Source organism: Eschrichtius robustus, chromosome 19 (genome assembly GCF_028021215.1).
Source record: "Eschrichtius robustus isolate mEscRob2 chromosome 19, mEscRob2.pri, whole genome shotgun sequence".
Lineage (NCBI taxonomy): Eukaryota > Metazoa > Chordata > Mammalia > Artiodactyla > Eschrichtiidae > Eschrichtius > Eschrichtius robustus.
The window spans coordinates 62,422,595-62,439,250 of NC_090842.1; the positions used below are offsets into that span (position 1 = coordinate 62,422,595).

Below are 16,656 nucleotides of genomic sequence, written 5' to 3' on the forward strand. Positions count from 1 at the left end.
CAACTGGCTACTAGAATCAGGGATTCTCCCTGGATGCAGTCAGCTCTGGCCATCCGGAGATACACGGAAGCAAAGAAGCTTTTGACTGCAAGTCACACACACACACACACACACACACACACACAAGTACAACTGCAAATAACAAAAGATAAAGGACCTGACAAAAGTGACTTACGTGGGTTTTTGTTTTGGCTTTTTTTTTTTTAACAAAACAATCCAGAAATCAGACATTTCCCAGTTGGAGGAGCTGGGTCTTCTCTTCGTGCTTTGCCACTTTCAGTGTGCGGGCCTTGGCAGTCTTGGCCAAGAAATGGCTGCAGCAGCTCCAAGCATCACACTTGCAGGTAATCCCAGACAAAGCAGGTAGAGAAGAAAAGAAGAGGTAGCCCTTCTGCAGTGTTTCATCGAGGGAAGACAGCTTTCCCAGAGGCCTCCAGGCAAATTTCCCCCTGTGTCCCCTTGGCCTGTGGCCTTCCCTTGAGCAACGATTGACAAAAGGGAATGAGGGGGTGTGGCATTGGTTGGCTGCTGCCCCCAAAATCAGAATTCTAGTCCCAAAGTTGATGGCTGCCAGACAGGCCACAGACAGAGTCTGCCCAATAGTCCCACAGGGTCTCCCTCCAACAAACTGGATCAGAGGTCAGGTGGCAGACCCCAGGTTACACACCAAGCAGATAACAGAGGCAGGTTTGAAGCCAGATCTGCAACCAGTTATACCTGGTCCTGCAGGGGCGGCTCTGGGTGTAGAAACACCCCTTCTGGGTCAAACTGGAGGCCAGGAGAAGGGTCCAGGCAGGAGACAAGCTCTGAGCTGAAGCCAAGAAGAGACAGGGCAGAGTCTGGGGAAAGAGGACAGGGCTGGGGACTCATGGGCTTTGGGGGAAGGGGTACAGTGCTGAGGGGTCTGGCCTAGTGACTGGAATATATTAGGGGGCTGTCCCCAAGATGCGGCAGCAGGGGAGGCACGGCTTAGTGGGGGAAGATGCTAAGCTCAGTTTGTGAGGTAGTGGAAAAATCTCTCCCGTCAGAGAAACCGCCAGGACACTGGGGGCTTGGATTTCTGGGCCCTTGAAAGTGAAATGGGCTGAACGCGGGGATTCCTGGTTAAGGCCCTAGAGTCCCTGAGTTGCATCACTGGAGATGACACCTAATGGCTTGTTCTTTGGCATTTTATTTCAAAATTGCAGCTAGGAAAAAAAATCAACGGCAGCACCGGTTGATCCGGCCTGAAAACGGAGATGCAGCGTCCGAGTCAAGGTGTATCCTTGACCCAACAACACGGAGCAGCGGGGAGTCCTGGTCCCCAAGGCCTGAGTGGCAGGGCTAGGGGCCAAGACGCCTGGGTCGGGCCCTTATGGCTTTGGGAGTGTAACGTGGGGGCACCGGAAACCCAGGCGTCCCGGCCCGCCGCCTTTTATTTCATATTGCACTTCAAGTGAATCACTGGTATGGAGGCGAAGGTCCAACAGGGACTGGATGCTACAGGTCGGTGGATCCGTGGAGCGGTCCGGCACAGCCCGCAGCATCACACAGGTAACATCCACTCGTGGGCTTTTGTTCCATACTGCGGGATAACAGAGGCGGAGGTGAGAGGAAGCCACACTACAACTCCCAGCAGGCCCTGCGGCGTCCCAGGCTGAGTGCTGGCGAAGTTGCGCCCCAGGACCTCATGGGAAGTGTAGTCCACTTCCCAGAAGCCCACCAACAATCACGGGGAGGGGGAGACGTGGCAAGGATGGCGCAGAGGCTCACGGGAGATGTAGTTCTGCAAAGAAGAGTTCTTGTAGGACCCTGAGGGCTCTGGGAAAAAGTCGTTTTCAGCTGAGTCAAGAGGTGTAGTTCTAGGTCCGGATGCACAGGAGTTTACAGACGCTCACAGGAGTGCCAGGAAAGGCAAGATACCTCGGTCCAGACGAATGAAGATACCTCCAGAGGCTTATGAGAGGAAACATTCCTAGGCCACAGAGGGGGCCACGGTCCACAGGCTTGTAGGAGCAAGATTTTTCAGGCCAGAGGAGTAGCCCAGGGCTCCTGGGGATCCTTGAGGATCCGACCTCAGTGGCCAGAAGGCTGGCTTAAGGTCCCAGAAGCTCATGGGATGGGGATTTCTCAAGCCAGGGCTCCAGAGGCGCACAGAAAAGGATCATTTAGCCCCAAGAAGTGTGTTAGGCCACAGAGGCTCAAGGAAAGCAGACTCAATCCCGGGCCCAGAGGCTGATGGGAGGAGCCATTATCAGCCTGTGGGACTACGGGGGAGGGGGAGGGGAGCATCAGTCCAGAGGCTCACGGGACATGAATTTCTCTGCGGAACAAGCATCCAGCCCATTTCCCAGCAAGTGCACCTCACCTGGATCGCCTTCAGCTCCTTGTGGAAACGGAGGATAAGCTCAGGCCCGTTTTCCATGGTGGGAATGTGGAGGTGCTGGGGAAGAAAGGGCCGTGAGGAGGCGCCCCTCCCCCTTCTTCTCTCTCATGGCCAAGGGCAGCCCTTCCTCACCTTGCCTTGGTACAGGATTCGGTGCACAGGGCAGACCTGGCAAGCGGTGCCTGAACCAAAGACCTCTCGAACCCGGCCGTCCTCCAGTGCCTGCAGGAACTCCTTCATGGTGATCTTACGCTCTGCCACCCGGAACTCACCCTGCGAGGCAAGACACAGATACGTCTGAGCCCGGTGGGCTGCCCTGCTGCAGAGCCCTGTCGCTCCCTCTGTAAGGACAGTGAGAACGACAGAGTCCCCCCGCTCCGCCCCGTCCCGCCGGGGGGGGGGGGGGGGGGAGAGGCGGGGGAGGGAAGACATGCCATTGTGCCCCAGCCCCCCCCAACCGCCCCTCCCATACTCTGGCCCCCCAACCTAGCAGTACCCCAGCACTCCGGCCACCCAAAGACACCGTGCCCTCACCCAGGTCCGAGACAGGTCCAGCAGACTCTGTCGAACTACTCCAGGCAGGATGACACCGTCCAGTGGGGGGGTCACCAGTTCCAGTGCTGGGTCAGGTGTGCGAGATGGGGGCGTTACCTCACACCCTCAGGCACACCCTCCCATCCTCTTAGGAGCCACCCCACCCACCCCTAACCCCTGAGACCTGCAATCCACTAAGCGTTCTGCTCCCACCCACTTCTGCCAGGGCTGGGCTTGGGTCATGGGTGGGCTCACCCCCATCCTCGTGGGTCCAGAAGACGAAGATGTTCATGGTGCCCACCTCAGTGAGCTGGTGGTCAGGCCCGTACAGCCACAGGACCTGTTCGCACCCCTTCTTTTGGGCCTCCTGCTGCACAAACACGGTGGGCCCGTAATTTCTGGTGGACGGCAACACGGTGGACCAGGGTGAGGCACTCCCATCCTCCCCCAGCGTGGCCGACATGGGTCCTTCCCGACCAGGGCTGACCCTGCTCCTCCCCCACTCACAGCCCTTCCATGGCTCCCTAGTGGCCCCAGGACAGAATCCCTGGCCAGTAGCCTGGGGTCAAGGCTCTCAATCACCCCTCCTCCATCTCTCCCCTCTCCAGATCACAAATGCACCACTGTTCCCTCTGCAGATCACCCTCCTCACCCAGTTCCTCAACTGACCAAATCCCCCAATGTCCCTCAAAACCACCTGTGATGTCACCTCCTCTGAGAGGCGTTACTGAACCTCCAGGATGGGTTTCAGGCCTTCTCTGGGCTCTCCCAGTAAACTGGGCCACCTCTGTGTTTTCCCATATCGCCCTGTTTTAACACTCACTGTCTCTCACCCAGAGCGGACCTCACCCCTTGCCTGTTCACAAGCCTCCCATGGCTCCCCACTGCCTCTGGGACAAGATCCCAGCCCTTCAGTCCAGTGTTCAGGGCTGGGCCTGGTCTGGGACTACCTGTTAAGCCTTTTGCAAAAACCAGACTCATTTTTCCTTCCCTGACTCTGCCCCCACACATGTGTTCTGAGGATTAGAAATTGTTTACCATTTTTGTATCCAGGAAACCATCTCCTCTCTACCCATCAGACCTCCTCTGTGAAGACTTTCACAATGTCCCGGTCACCTCCACCAGAGCACATGCTGCCCCAGATACTGGGGCTCCCACCAGCCTGGGAGCCCCCGGAGGGCAGGGCCCGGGTCTGATTCATCTGGGTCCCCCAGCTTCACCCAGCATAGGGCCTGGCCCTCAGGAGACCTCACAAGATGTATTTTGAAAGGACCCAAATGAACTCCCAGCTGGGGCCACACTTGCTGTCCCAACACACCCTTACGCCGCCCTCTGCCTTATCCCCATCCTAAGTCTCCTTGCCCTGCTGAGCCAAGGACCCTGGAAAGACAGATGTACACAGAAAGTCCACACACAGGGTGACGGGCGCTGGAGCCCCAGGGAATTATGGGAGCTGGCGGAGCCTGGGTTTTCAGGGGAGGCTACCTGGAGGAGAGACCAGTGAGCTAAGTGTAAACTTCATTTCTGGAGACTTCCCTGAGGGCCAGTCCGAGTCTCTCCACTTACCTCCACCCAAACCCTTCCAGTCTCTGGGCCGATTTGTCCAGCACTTGGCACACACCCTGGTACCCGCCCCTCCATCCCCGCACCACGGTGCCAATGACAGTACACCCCAACATGCAAGCACAGCGGTCCCCAGCCACGTGAAACAGGACGAGAAGGCCGGTGGACATCCAAAGACACACCTGTGTCTCTGACACCCAGTGCCCCAGACCCGCGGGCGGGGGGCGAGGGACTACTTACCCCCCCAGCTTGCAGTCACCGACCCCACCCACCCAGGCCCGGATGAATGATGGGTCGGCCAGGAGAGAGACGGGACTCAAGGCATCTCCAGGGAAGTACGCGCCCACCGGGCAGAGAATGACGAACAGGAGGGCTCGCGTGGGCTTGCCGACACCTAGCGAGGGCTGAGATGGGCAGAAGCGGGCATCAGGGATCCAGGAGTCCAGGCCCCCGGCCGCTCCCCTGACCCACGTCTGGGTCCCCAGCCCTCCCCTTCAGGAATGCACCCCTCCCCCAAGCGTGGCTCCCCACCCCACCCCCAGCCCTGGGAGCCAGCCCACCTCGTTCCCAATTAACACAGGCCGCACATAGAGGCTGGTGCCGGAGCTGTCGGGAACCCAGGCCTTGTCCACTTCCACCAGCCGGCGGATGCACTGGAGCAACTCGACCTTGTCAAAACTCTGGGCGGGATGAAGACGAGTCAGGGGGCCCTCGCGACCCTGGACCCAGCCCGCCGCTCCCCCTCCCACCCGCTCACCGGCAGGCAGAGGCGCAGGGCCGAGCGCAGCATCCGGTCCATGTTGAGCCAAGGTCGGAAGAGGCGCACGCACTGGTCCCTGCCTTTGAACGCCTTCATGCCTTCAAAGAGCTGCAGGGACAGGCAGGCGGGCGATCAGGGCTCGGGGACCAGCTCAGCCAGCCAGGGACAGAGGCCGATACACAGGGATACAGACACAGAAAAAGGCAGAGAGCGGCGGAAGAGACTAACCTACTAGCACAGAGAGAGGGGAAAACAAAGAGAGAGAAAAGAACCAGAAAGACCAAGAGAGGAGGGAGCAAAGGGCAGAGGCCAGAGAAAGCAGAACAGAGAGACCCAGAGCAGGGAGAATGCTTTGCTTAAACCCTTCCCATGTTATTAGGACTATTTCTCGGGAATGAGGATGATGTGGAAGTTACTTTCTTTTTAAAATTAATTAATTATTATTATTATTATTATTTTGGCCGCACCACAGGGCTTGTGGGAATCTTAGTTCCCCCACCAGGGACTGAACCCAGACCCTCAACAGTGACAGCATGGAGTCCTTTTTTTTAATATTTATTTATTTGGCTGCACTGGGTCTTAGTTGTGGCACACAGGATATTTGTTGCAGCGTGCGGGATCTTTAGTTGCGGCATGCAGGATCTAGTTTGCTGACCAGGGATTGAACCCGTGCCCCCTGCATTGGGAGCGGGGAGTCTTAACCACTGGACCACCAGGGAAATCCCAGAAGTTACATTTTTAAAGAGCCTTTGTGGGGATTCAACATCACTAGTGATGCTCAACATCACTAATTATTAGAGAAATGCAAATCAAAACTACAATGAGGTACCACCTCACACCGGTCAGAATGGCCATCATTAAAAGGTCTACAAATAACCAGTGCCAGCGAGGGCGTGGAGAAAAGGGAACCCTCCTACACTGTTGGTGGGAATGTAAATTGGTGCAGCCACTATGGAAAACAGTATGGAAGTTCCTCAAAAAACTAAAAATAGAGTTACCATATCATCCAGCTATCCAGACAAAACTCTAATTCGAAAAGATACATGCACCCCTATGTTCATAGCAGCACTGTTTACAATAATCAAGACATGGAAGCAACCTAAATGTGCATCAACAAATGAATGGATAAAGAAGATGTGGTATATACACACACACACACACACACACACACACACATATATATATATATATGTATATATATATATAATGGAATATTACTCAGCCATAAAAAAGAATGAAATAATGCCATTTGCAGCTACATGGATAGACCTAGATATTATCATACTAAGTAAGCCAGAAAGAGAAAGACAAATACCATATGGTATTATTTATACATGGAATCTAAAATATGACACAAATGAACTTATCTACAAAACAGAAACAGACTCACAGACATAGAGAACAGACTTGTGATTGCCAGGGGGAGGGGGAGTGGGGGAGGGATGGATTGAGAGTTTGGGATTAGCAGATGCAAATATTATATATAAGAATGGATAAACAACAAGGTCCTACTGTATAGCACAGGGAACCATATTCAATACCCTGTAATAAACCATAATGGAAAAGAATATGGAAAACATATATATACATATATACATTAATATATAACCGAATCACTTTGCTGTACACAAGAAACTAACACAGCATTGTAAATCAGCTATACTTCAATAAAATTTTTAAAAATACCATGTCCAGGAATTCCCTGGCGGTCCAGTGGTTAGGACTCCATGCTTTCACTGCCGAGGCCCTGGGTTCAATCCCTGGTTGGGAAACTAAAATCCTACAAGCCACGTGGTGCGGCCAAACAACAACAAACAACAACAACAGCCAGGATTTGCTTCCAAATCACACAGAAAGGGTAAAGCGTTAGCGAAGTCCAGAAGAAAGAAGATTGTGACCAACCTGTGCTAACTGATGAAGCAGGGGTTTGGGGGGATGGCGGAATTATTATTATACCTTTATGTTTTGAAATTTCCCATAATAAAAACTTTTTAAAAGAATAATTTAAAAAAGTTGGTCCCCACCCCCGCGCTATTGTTCTCAGGAGAAAGCCCAAAACCTCCCCTTGGCCTTCCAGGCCCCACAAGGTCTGGCCTCTCTCATCCCCAGCCTCCTATACTCAACGACTACCGCTGCCTGCTGGGCCTCCGTTGCTGCCACCATGACGCAGCCTCACTCCCAGACAGGTCAGGGCACCCTGATTCCTCCCCCATGGTTTCATTTTGCTTCTTTAATGTCTGTTTCACTAGAGACCCGAAGTGCCAGGGACAGGGACCAGACCTGAAGTGTCGCTAGAGAACCACCACTCCCAACCCCACTATGCCCAGGGCAGTGCTGGGCTCATAGTAGGCTTCTGTTGACTGAATGAATAGACGAATGAATAAAGAATGCAAAATTGGGCTTCCCTGGTGGCGCAGTGGCAGAGCATCTGCCTGCCAATGCAGGGGACACGGGTTCCAGGCCTGGTCTGGGAAGATCCCACATGCCGCGGAGCAGCTGGGCCCGTGAGCCACAATTACTGAGCCTGCGTGTCTGGAGCCTGTGCTCCGCAACTAGAGAGGCCGCGATAGTGAGAGGCCCGCGCACTGCGATGAAGGGTGGCCCCCACTTGCCGCAACTAGAGAAAGCCCTCGCACAGAAACGAAGACCCAACACAGCCATAAATAAATAGATAAATAATAAAGAATGAGGATTAAAAAATTTTTTAAAAATTTTTAAAAAGAATGCAAAATAAACTAGAATAGTCGGAATATTTTGGAAAAAATTTTAAAATAAGGGCAAGAGGTAGGAGGGGGAAGTAGCCTCATCAGATATTAAAACAGCTTATACACCTACAACACTTAAAGCGACACTGATATATGAATTGACAGATTGAACAATGGAAGAGACTAGAAAGTGCATTAGAGTGTAACTGAATCACTTTGCTGTACACCTGAAACCAACACAACATTGTAAACCAACTATATTTCAATAAAAATTTTAAAAACATGATTAATTCAGTTAAATGGTGCTGAACAACCAAATATCCATCTCTGGAAAAAACAAAAATTAAGTTGGATCCCTATCTCATACTTCACATCAGGAAAAATTCCAGGTGGATTAAAGGTTTAAATGAAAAAAAATTTTTTAAACCATAAAAGCAACAGAAGAAAACAAAAGATGACCGTTTTATACTTTGAACTGGGGATGGTGTTTTAAATAAGACAAATCACAGAAAGCAAAAAGAAAAGATTGATACATCTCACTGCATAAAAATAAAACGAACTGGGCAGAGACTTTCAACACATATCACAAATGGTTTAGCTAATATACAAAGTACTCCTACAAATAAACAAATATTGAAACCCACCCTGATAGAAAAATCAGCCAAGAAAATGGACAGTTCACAGAAAGGAACTAAAAATGGCTCTTATGCTTGTGAAAAGATGGTCAACTTCATAATTAGGGGGGAAATGCAAGTTAAAATTACTTTGAGGTACCTTTAAAACCACTTAGGAGATTGGAAGAGATCTAAAAGTTTGACAAGGGTCACCCAGGGTATGGGGAAAACAGGGCCGGCTGGTTAAGTGTGGAAATCAACACAACTTCTGTAGAGGTGGCTATGATTCAACATCTGTCACAATTACAAGCACACACACCCTTTGAGCCAACAGTTGCAGAAACTGAGAGGAGAGACACACTTGCTCTTAAGGAAGTGAGGTGTTTCCTGGTTTATTGTAATGCTGTTTATAATAGCACAAGACTGGAAACAACCTAAGTGTCCAACGATAGGGGACTGCCTAAACAAGGCATTGTTAGGATGGAATACTACACAGCAGCAAAAAGAAGGAAAAAGCTCTTCAAGGGCTGCTCAAGAATCTCCAGGCTACATTAACAGAAGGAGGCAGGATGCCAAAGAGTGAGCGTACCATATGCTGACTTTTATGGGGGAAGAATGGAGTGAGACAGTTATACACATCCGTGTTGCCATCCGGAAAGCAGAACTCTGGAAGGACCCGGGAACTGGAACTGGGTGGGGGGCTGCTTCAGGGAGGGCAGTGAGGTGGCTGGGGGGCTGGGGAGGTATATGTGTTCCCTCTTTTTTTGAACTGTGTAAATATATGAATATATGACCCCTTTTTCAAAAGAGGTGTTTTTAATTGAAAAACACTCCAAGTAAAATTAAAAGTTTAAAAATACGGGGAGGAATTCCCTGGCGGTCTGGTGGTTAGGACTCGGCGCTTTCGTTGCTGGGGTCCCGGGTTCGATCCCTGGTCGGGGAACTAAGATCCTGCAAGCCGCGTGGCCAAATAAATAAATAAATAGATAGATAGATAAACAGATAAATAAATAAAAATAAAAATAAGGGGAGATAAGGACAGAAGGCAGATTAATGGTTGGCAGGTGCTGGGGTCAGGGGCTTGGGGAGTGACTCCTTGATGGGTGTGGGGTTTGTGTTTTGGATGATGAAAAAGCTCTGGAATTAGAGAGTGGAAATGCTCTCTGCCCAACATGGGGAATGTACTAAATGCCACTGAACTGTAGACTTTCAAATGGTTAAAATGGTACATTTTATGTTATCTGTATTATTACGTATGTGCATTATTACCACGATAATAAAAAATAACAACACAAGTGGTTAGGTGTTATTCTACACAGTCCCCAGAGTCAGGATGACATGAGGATGTAATTTCCCGTGCCCTCAGCTGGCCTCAGGTCCCCAGGCATCCTGTGTGAGAGGCATCACAAAGAACGTTATGTTTTGGATGCCAGGGCCTTAGCTCAACCCCTTCATCGGCACTCACTCTACTAAAGTAAAAGTACTGGGTCCCCAGCCGGAGAACATCCTGGCGTGTTGGGCTGAAAAGGGAGGTAAACAAATGGCGGTCTCCAAAAGCCACCTTCCTGGGGGGATCTGTGGACATGTCCTGACTGTCCGTCCTTCGCATCTAACTGCTCTCCAAGCTGGGTCTCCTCTGCACAGAACGGATCTGTTCTAGTCAAATGTCCCGAGTAGGTGGGAAGAAGAAAACTGTCAAAATTATGAAAAGAAAAGAAAAAAAAGGAAAACATCCCTAATGTCACAGAACCAAATGCCCTAAGGGACAAAACCTGCAAACCAGCTACTGGAACTGCAACGTGTTCATTCAAATTTTGTCACAATTAAAGCTTCCACAGAAAGACCTTGCTTTCGGCCATAGCATGAAGTCTGAAACCAGATGCCTCCGGGTTTCTCCTCACGGGTCCCTCACCAAGTCCTGCAAAGTCGATCCTCCTCCTGTGTCCCCGTATGGGGACAGTCCCGTGGTCTACATGGTCACCTGACTAAACCTCTGGGCACTGTCCTCAGCCCTCCCTGCTCTTCTCTCGCCCAACCGGCCAAATCCCTCGTGTCCCTGAATCTCTCCGCCCCTGAATCTCTTTGCCTCCTGGCCACCCCCCCAGCTCTGGACCGAGCGCATCCACCACATGGCCTGAGAGGGGTCTTTCTCTACCTGCTCCATGACTGTTCGGAGCCCTCCAGGGCTCCCAATACCCTTGACAAGATCCCAGCTCCTCTGTGGTCCTGATGACATCTTCAGCCACCCCTACCAGGCTCCAACCCCATGCTTCCCCCCAGACATGCTGGGCTCTTCTTTGTACTATGTCTGTACTGATGTCTCTTCTCCCTCTAAGAGCCTAAGCTCCCCTCTTTGCAGGAAAGACCCCACTTCCTGTCAAATTAGAGGTAGGGTGGGCATTCCTCCTCTGGTCTCCCACAATGCCTCAGCTGCCTCCATCTGAGCACAGATCCCACTGGGTGGGGTTTTCAAGCGAAGAAGCTGGGTCTGCTCATCTTGGGGAACCCTGCATCACCCAACACGGGGCCTGGAACATGAAAAGCCTCAGAAAACGGATGAGGAGTGCACGGAAATGAGAAACACACAAAAAGCAAACCCAGGGAGGTAAACCCAGCAAGAGACACGGCAAGAGGGAAGAGATGCGGAGAGAGATGGGGATGGAGGGCAGCCGCTCTGCCACCTGCAGGGAGTAGTGGAGAGCGGAGCAGGCCGGGTGCAGTGTGAGGTTCTGGAAGGGCTGGATTCGGGGCTGGCCCCAGCCCTTCTCCCGGTTCCATTCCACCATCAGCATGTGGTCGGTGAATGTCTTGCCGAACAGCAGGGGCTTGCTGGGGTCAGGCTTCTTATGAGGCTCCTGTGTCATCTCCAGCTGCAGGTCTGCAGCCTGAGAAAAGACAGGTGTCCTGGAATCCAACCACAACCTCCAATCTAAAAAACTAAAAACTTAGCCCCACGAATCCCTGGGGCTAAGACCCAGTGAGAAGAGGGAACTGTAGCCCCAGAGCCTTCTGGGACATGTGGTTTCTTCTCTTTCCCACGGCCTGATGGCGGGCAATTAGGCTACCCCATTGCCACCCACCTTCACCTTTGGACCTTGGACCTTTTGGAGATGCCCAAATCCAGCCCCCAGCCCTTGCCTCCCTCAGACCCAGTGGTCCAGGCTCCCAGCCCCTCTTCCTTGAGATCCAAAAGTATAGTCCCCTCCTGTCACCTTGAAGCTGGATGAGTCATATCTTCTGGGACCACACAGAAGCCAAGGGACAGGGAGAAATTTTCGGGTCCAAATCTGGGGGTGGGGACAGAAGTAAGAAAGGTGGTGAGGCCAGCAGACAGAGAGGGCAGGGGCCCCTGGCACCATCTTTGCCACCTCCTGCACTTGGCAGGTCCCTCCGGCTGGCTCTGTCCCAGGCCCAGTACATTCTAGACAGGGCACGTGGCCCTGGCCAAGTCCCTTCCCCTGTCCTGATCAGCATGTAGCAGGAGGAAATCCCAAAGGAGGCCAAGTCCCCTCCCTACCCCCACGAGGGCCATCCGATAAAGAGCTGAATCAGCTCCCATCCCTTCCTCCATGCTGGGGCAAAGTCAAACACAGGCGCCTCCTACCACAGGGAACTTTAGCCCCAGCCCTGAGACCAGATCAGACAGAGGACGACACAGGAAGGTGTGCAGGTACGTGAAGGCCTCCCCGGGGGACCCAAATCCTGAAAAGAGTTAGAAAAGTGATGGGCCTATAGGTCACGCTTCCCCAGGACCCAGGAGCAGGGCCCCCAGGCCCCTCCCCCTTCAGAGCCAGGATTCCAGGCCCCCAGCCTGATTCTCCCTTAGATCCAGGATTCCAGAACCCCAGTCCCTCCTCCCTCAGACCCAGGATCCAGGCCCCCAGTCCCTCCTCCCTCAGACCCAGGATCCAGGCCCCCAGCCCCTCCCCCCTCAGCCCCAGGATCCAGACCCCCAGCCCCTCCTCCCTCAAACCCAGGATCCAGGCCCCCCCCCGCCCCTCCTCCTTCAGACCCAGGATCCAGGCCCCCAGCCCCTCCTCCCTCAGACCCAGGATCCAGGCCCCCCCCGCCCCTCCTCCTTCAGACCCAGGATCCAGGCCCCCCTGCCCCTCCTCCTTCAGACCCAGGAGTCCAAGTCCTTCTCTTTCAGGGTATTAGATCAACCGGGCTCAGCTTACCTGAAGCCCCAATCCCACACCCTGGACACCAGCAGTTCCAATTCCCTTCAGTTCCCAGGGCTGAGGGGCAGCCACATGGACCTGAGGACCACCCCGGTCATCAAGAGACATTGCTCAGATGAACACTTCCCTTGTGGTCCTGCCCGAGGCCAGCAGGGGAGAGCAGGTCTGGCTGTGTCCAGCAGGATGGCTTCTCCCCAGTGGTCTCTGACCTCATAATACTCCTTTCCCCAGCCTGGTGGTAAGGCAGCTGTGTCATGAGGTTTGGGGGAGACAGAACAGCCTAGCCTGCTCCTGCCCTGTGAGCTGGGGGAACTGAGAACAGATGTGAATGGCAGAAGTCACTGGTCAGTAGGTGAGTCATGAGGAGAGGCGGGCTGCGGAGTTGTAATGTCCTAAAGTCTAGGCCATGAAGTCTGAGGAGTGGTCCTGAATGGTATGGGGCCCAAGAGCTTCTGGGATGATCAGAGTTTGGGTGTGGGTCCTGGGCATGGCCTCTAGGTGGCGCTGTGTAGCCTGCCCAAGCCACTGGCCAGCTTCTTTCCAAGAGGGGACAGGACGCCCATGGAATGGAGAAAATTGGGATATGCAGGGCGGAGGCAGCCAGCATGTGGGCAGGAAAGCAGCCCTCAGACTCAGAGGGAGGCCGAATGGGAAAAAATAGGGAAGCGCAAGAATGAGAAAGAGAGGCATGGAAATAGAAAACTTTAAAGAACAGAAATGAAGGCCAAGAGATGCCAAAATAGATATGATCATAAAGAGAGATCGAAACTGAGACAAGAGACAAGAGGGAGAGAAATTCAGACAAGGTAAAGCCCGGAGAAATCAAGAAAAAATAATGAAGGCAGGATAAACAGAAGCCATGAGAGAGGGAACAGGAAAAAGGAGAGAAACAGACCAAGACCCAACTTCGGGTGACAGCACAAAGTGAAAGGGAGACCTAGGGAAATGAGGAAACACTGGGAGAGACAGAGCAATGCCAACAGCTGGACAGAAACTGTCTCAGTGATACTTGGAGACAGAGATATCCAGGAGAGACAGAGAGGAGAGGCAGAAAAACACACCCACAAGGCAGAGAGAAGGTGCCAGGCACTGTTTCCAGATTATAAATCTGTACTGGCCATAAAGACCCTGTCACACTGGGAGAATCTGCCTTCATCCTCCCAGGACATTTTTCTGGGGGCAGGGGTCTCACTTCAGTTCGGGGAAGGTGCCCCACCAACTGATACGCCAAACCATGGGGTGGGGGGGGTGGGAATTGGGCCCAAAGGAGATCTCAGATGATAGATGAGCCTTTGGGACAAAGAGTGTAAAAGGATTGGGGCTGAATCAGGAAATGAGAAATGGTTCGGAGTGTGGTGGGGTATGCACAGGGCAGGGCTCTGTAATATGATGGAACCTCCACTGACCCAGTCACAGCCCAGGGCTGACCTACCAACACAGCCCAGGAGTGTCATCATCAAAGCCTAGATTGTCCCAATCACAGCCCAGGCCTGACTCAGTCATTGAGATTCAGAAAGTAAACATCTGTCCTGCTATCCATCAGGCTGGGATAAAAGTCCCAGATAAAGTCAGGTGCAAAGTTAACAGGAACCACTTCTCCCAACGTTATGCTACAGCTGTCAAGGGTTGTAAAGATCCCCTTCTTTGAGTTGTTATTGTTTTCTTCCTCACTGAGAAGTCCTGTTCTCTAAAATCACAGACTCTCGGAAGCTCTGCCTGTTGACATCCTATCAGTAATAATGGAGGGTACCACTCTCGCCTGGAGGATCTCCGTCACTGACAACGAGATGCTGCCTCGATTTCCAACCCAGGTGCAGAGTTTCAGATAAGGGGTTTCGGGGACACAACATTCTACTTCTATCTTTAGTTCCAAGAAAATAGGGCCTTGGGTCCAATTCCCAGTCCAGACCTGAGACTGACCTCTGTGCCTTCATCCTACTCCCACTCCAGAAGTTCTGGGCGCCTTATCCCGGCGCTCCCAAAGGCTGACTATTCCCTCCTAATCCACCCCGCCAACCCAACCCCATGCTTCTCCCATTACCGTCTCCTCCTCCATGTACCCTTCCTTATATGTCCCATCTGGGTCCCCTTCCCACCGTTTACCTCTCTCCCTTCACCCCCTCTTAAAGCCTCGTGCTCCTTCCAAGGGGCCCCCTCCTCCTCGGCCCCGCTGCGGAACCCGAGTGCGGAAGGAGCGGCGCCGCGCCGGACTGGCCACCGGAGAGGGGTCCGCCCGGAAGTGCGCCGCACCGCAGGGCTCCCTAGCCCCCGGCACTGGGCCGCGAACCCACCTGCCTCAACGCCGCTGCAGCCATGGTCTGTGAGGCAGGTATCTGTGCCCGCCCAGGGCGCGGCCCGGGAGAAAGACGTTCCTGCCCCGCCCCGCTCACGCCTCCTCCCGTGGGATGGCTGCCCGCCTACCACCAAAGGCCGGCCTGGCCTTCCCAGTTACAGGGCGCCCGCGGGGAGCTGGGCCCTGCTGCAGAGCGCATGCGCTGGAACCCGCGAGGCGAAAGGAGTACGTGGAAATACACCCTCCTCCCAGCCCCCACGCTAGAGCGTGCATTCAAAGGTTTTCAAAAATGCATTTCAGTAAGTACAGTACTGTTGTGGAGCGCTGAAGAGGATAAGCAACCCGAGGGAAAAGAGGGGAAAGGCAAGGAGCAGAAACCTTCACATACCACGATTCTTGGTGAAAAGCAAAAGCACACTATAAATGTCGGTGGGCGCAGATATTATGTAAAAATGCACCGTTAAAGGGAAAGGACTCTGAAGAGGGTGGCAGGTAGGGATGAAGGGGGAGCTTCACTCTGTCCAGATACTTCCCTGTTTGAATATAGGTTTTCTTTCCAACGAGAAGATGTATGTGTATTCTTTGTAACTTTTTGAGGTATAAACACACACTCGGTTCACCATGCCTCCTTCCAGCTCCCTTCATCAGTGACACCCGAAAATTTTCAATCCCCCAGTTCATCAATGAGCTTCAATGAGCAGCCCGCAGAGCAGGATTTCCTGGTTACTCCCCTTCAAGAGTGTCTCCCCAACTTCATGACCCCCAGAGGCAGAGTTAGACGATTACAGTCCCTCAGGATCCCTCTAATCGCTAGCATTCAAACCTGCACCAGTGTCCCCTACATCGTGCTCCGCGGTCACTGTGCCCCCCAAACCTTCCGTGGTCAGAGTTCCCCCAACTCCTGCATCCAGGTTACTGTGACACCAAAATATTGTTCCTCCTCTATCCTCAAACTCCGGTCCCTAGGTCACTGAGTCTGCGTAATTCTACCCTGGGACATTTTGCTCCCAAATTCTGTTCCCCAGTCCTAAAAGCCACAGGCCCAGCCAGTCAAATTCTGACCCCTCCCCCGCAGGGTGCCTCCCTGTCTTCCTTCCCTCCTCCCCAGTCCTCCCCCACCTCCTCGGCTGGAAGCAGTCAGGGCGCGGCGCCGAGACAGCGCCCGCCTCCGCCGCGGCCAATCAGCGATTGCCTCACACGCCCCCACCACCCCCACCGCCGCGGCCAATCCGCAGCAGCGATGCAGCTCCACCTCCACACCTTGGGGACTTACCCCCAACTGGGCCCCTCACCCCACCTCGGGGAACCGAGTCCGCTTCCTCCCAGCTCGGGAGTCCACGCCCCTTAGTTTCCTCCTCCCTCCTGCCTAGTTTCCTCCTCCCCAAACCCAGGAGTCCAGCCCCCAAGCCTTTCCTCCTTCTGACCCGGGAGTTTCAACGCCCGGCTTTCTCTTCCATCAGGACTTTTGGTGCTGGCCACCCTCCTACTCCGCGGGCAGCAAGGTCAAAACTCCTTTTCCCTAAGGGCCAAGAATAAAGCGCAGATCTTTTTGCTTTACCTCCTCCATTATCTCCTAATCGGAGCTTAATTTACTCTCCCCTACGGGCCTTTTTAATTAGCGTGCTGGCGAAGCCGACCTGC

General features: G+C 53.1%; 1 protein-coding gene and 1 long non-coding RNA gene across 5 annotated transcripts; one reads left to right on the top strand and one right to left on the bottom strand.

Annotated features, from left to right (window-relative positions):
* Positions 1 to 1,153: 1,153 nt before the first annotated feature.
* BCAT2 (branched chain amino acid transaminase 2) lies at positions 1,154 to 15,593 on the bottom strand. 3 transcript variants are annotated; one of them, XM_068529407.1, is made up of 11 exons: positions 15,014 to 15,593; positions 11,754 to 11,828; positions 11,223 to 11,426; positions 5,220 to 5,330; positions 5,023 to 5,142; positions 4,703 to 4,866; positions 3,155 to 3,297; positions 2,900 to 2,985; positions 2,498 to 2,638; positions 2,348 to 2,422; positions 1,154 to 1,564 (listed from the first exon to the last, which is right to left on the bottom strand). In XM_068529407.1, exons 1-11 carry the CDS (start codon positions 15,035 to 15,037, stop codon positions 1,526 to 1,528), a joined length of 1,182 nt encoding a protein of 393 aa, XP_068385508.1. In that variant the 5' UTR covers positions 15,038 to 15,593; the 3' UTR covers positions 1,154 to 1,525. The 3 variants fall into 3 exon arrangements, with proteins under 3 accessions (XP_068385508.1, XP_068385510.1, XP_068385509.1); XM_068529409.1 differs by lacking the exon at positions 15,014 to 15,593 and adding an exon at positions 14,826 to 14,920; XM_068529408.1 differs by lacking the exon at positions 15,014 to 15,593 and adding an exon at positions 12,146 to 12,219.
* Positions 12,149 to 14,990, top strand: LOC137753935 (uncharacterized). Of its 2 annotated transcripts, XR_011071641.1 has the most exons (4): positions 12,149 to 12,211; positions 12,954 to 13,074; positions 14,422 to 14,533; positions 14,852 to 14,990. It is a non-coding gene; the product is annotated as an uncharacterized lncRNA (long non-coding RNA). The 2 variants fall into 2 exon arrangements; XR_011071640.1 differs by having other exon boundaries at positions 14,422 to 14,975.
* Positions 15,594 to 16,656: the final 1,063 nt, after the last annotated feature.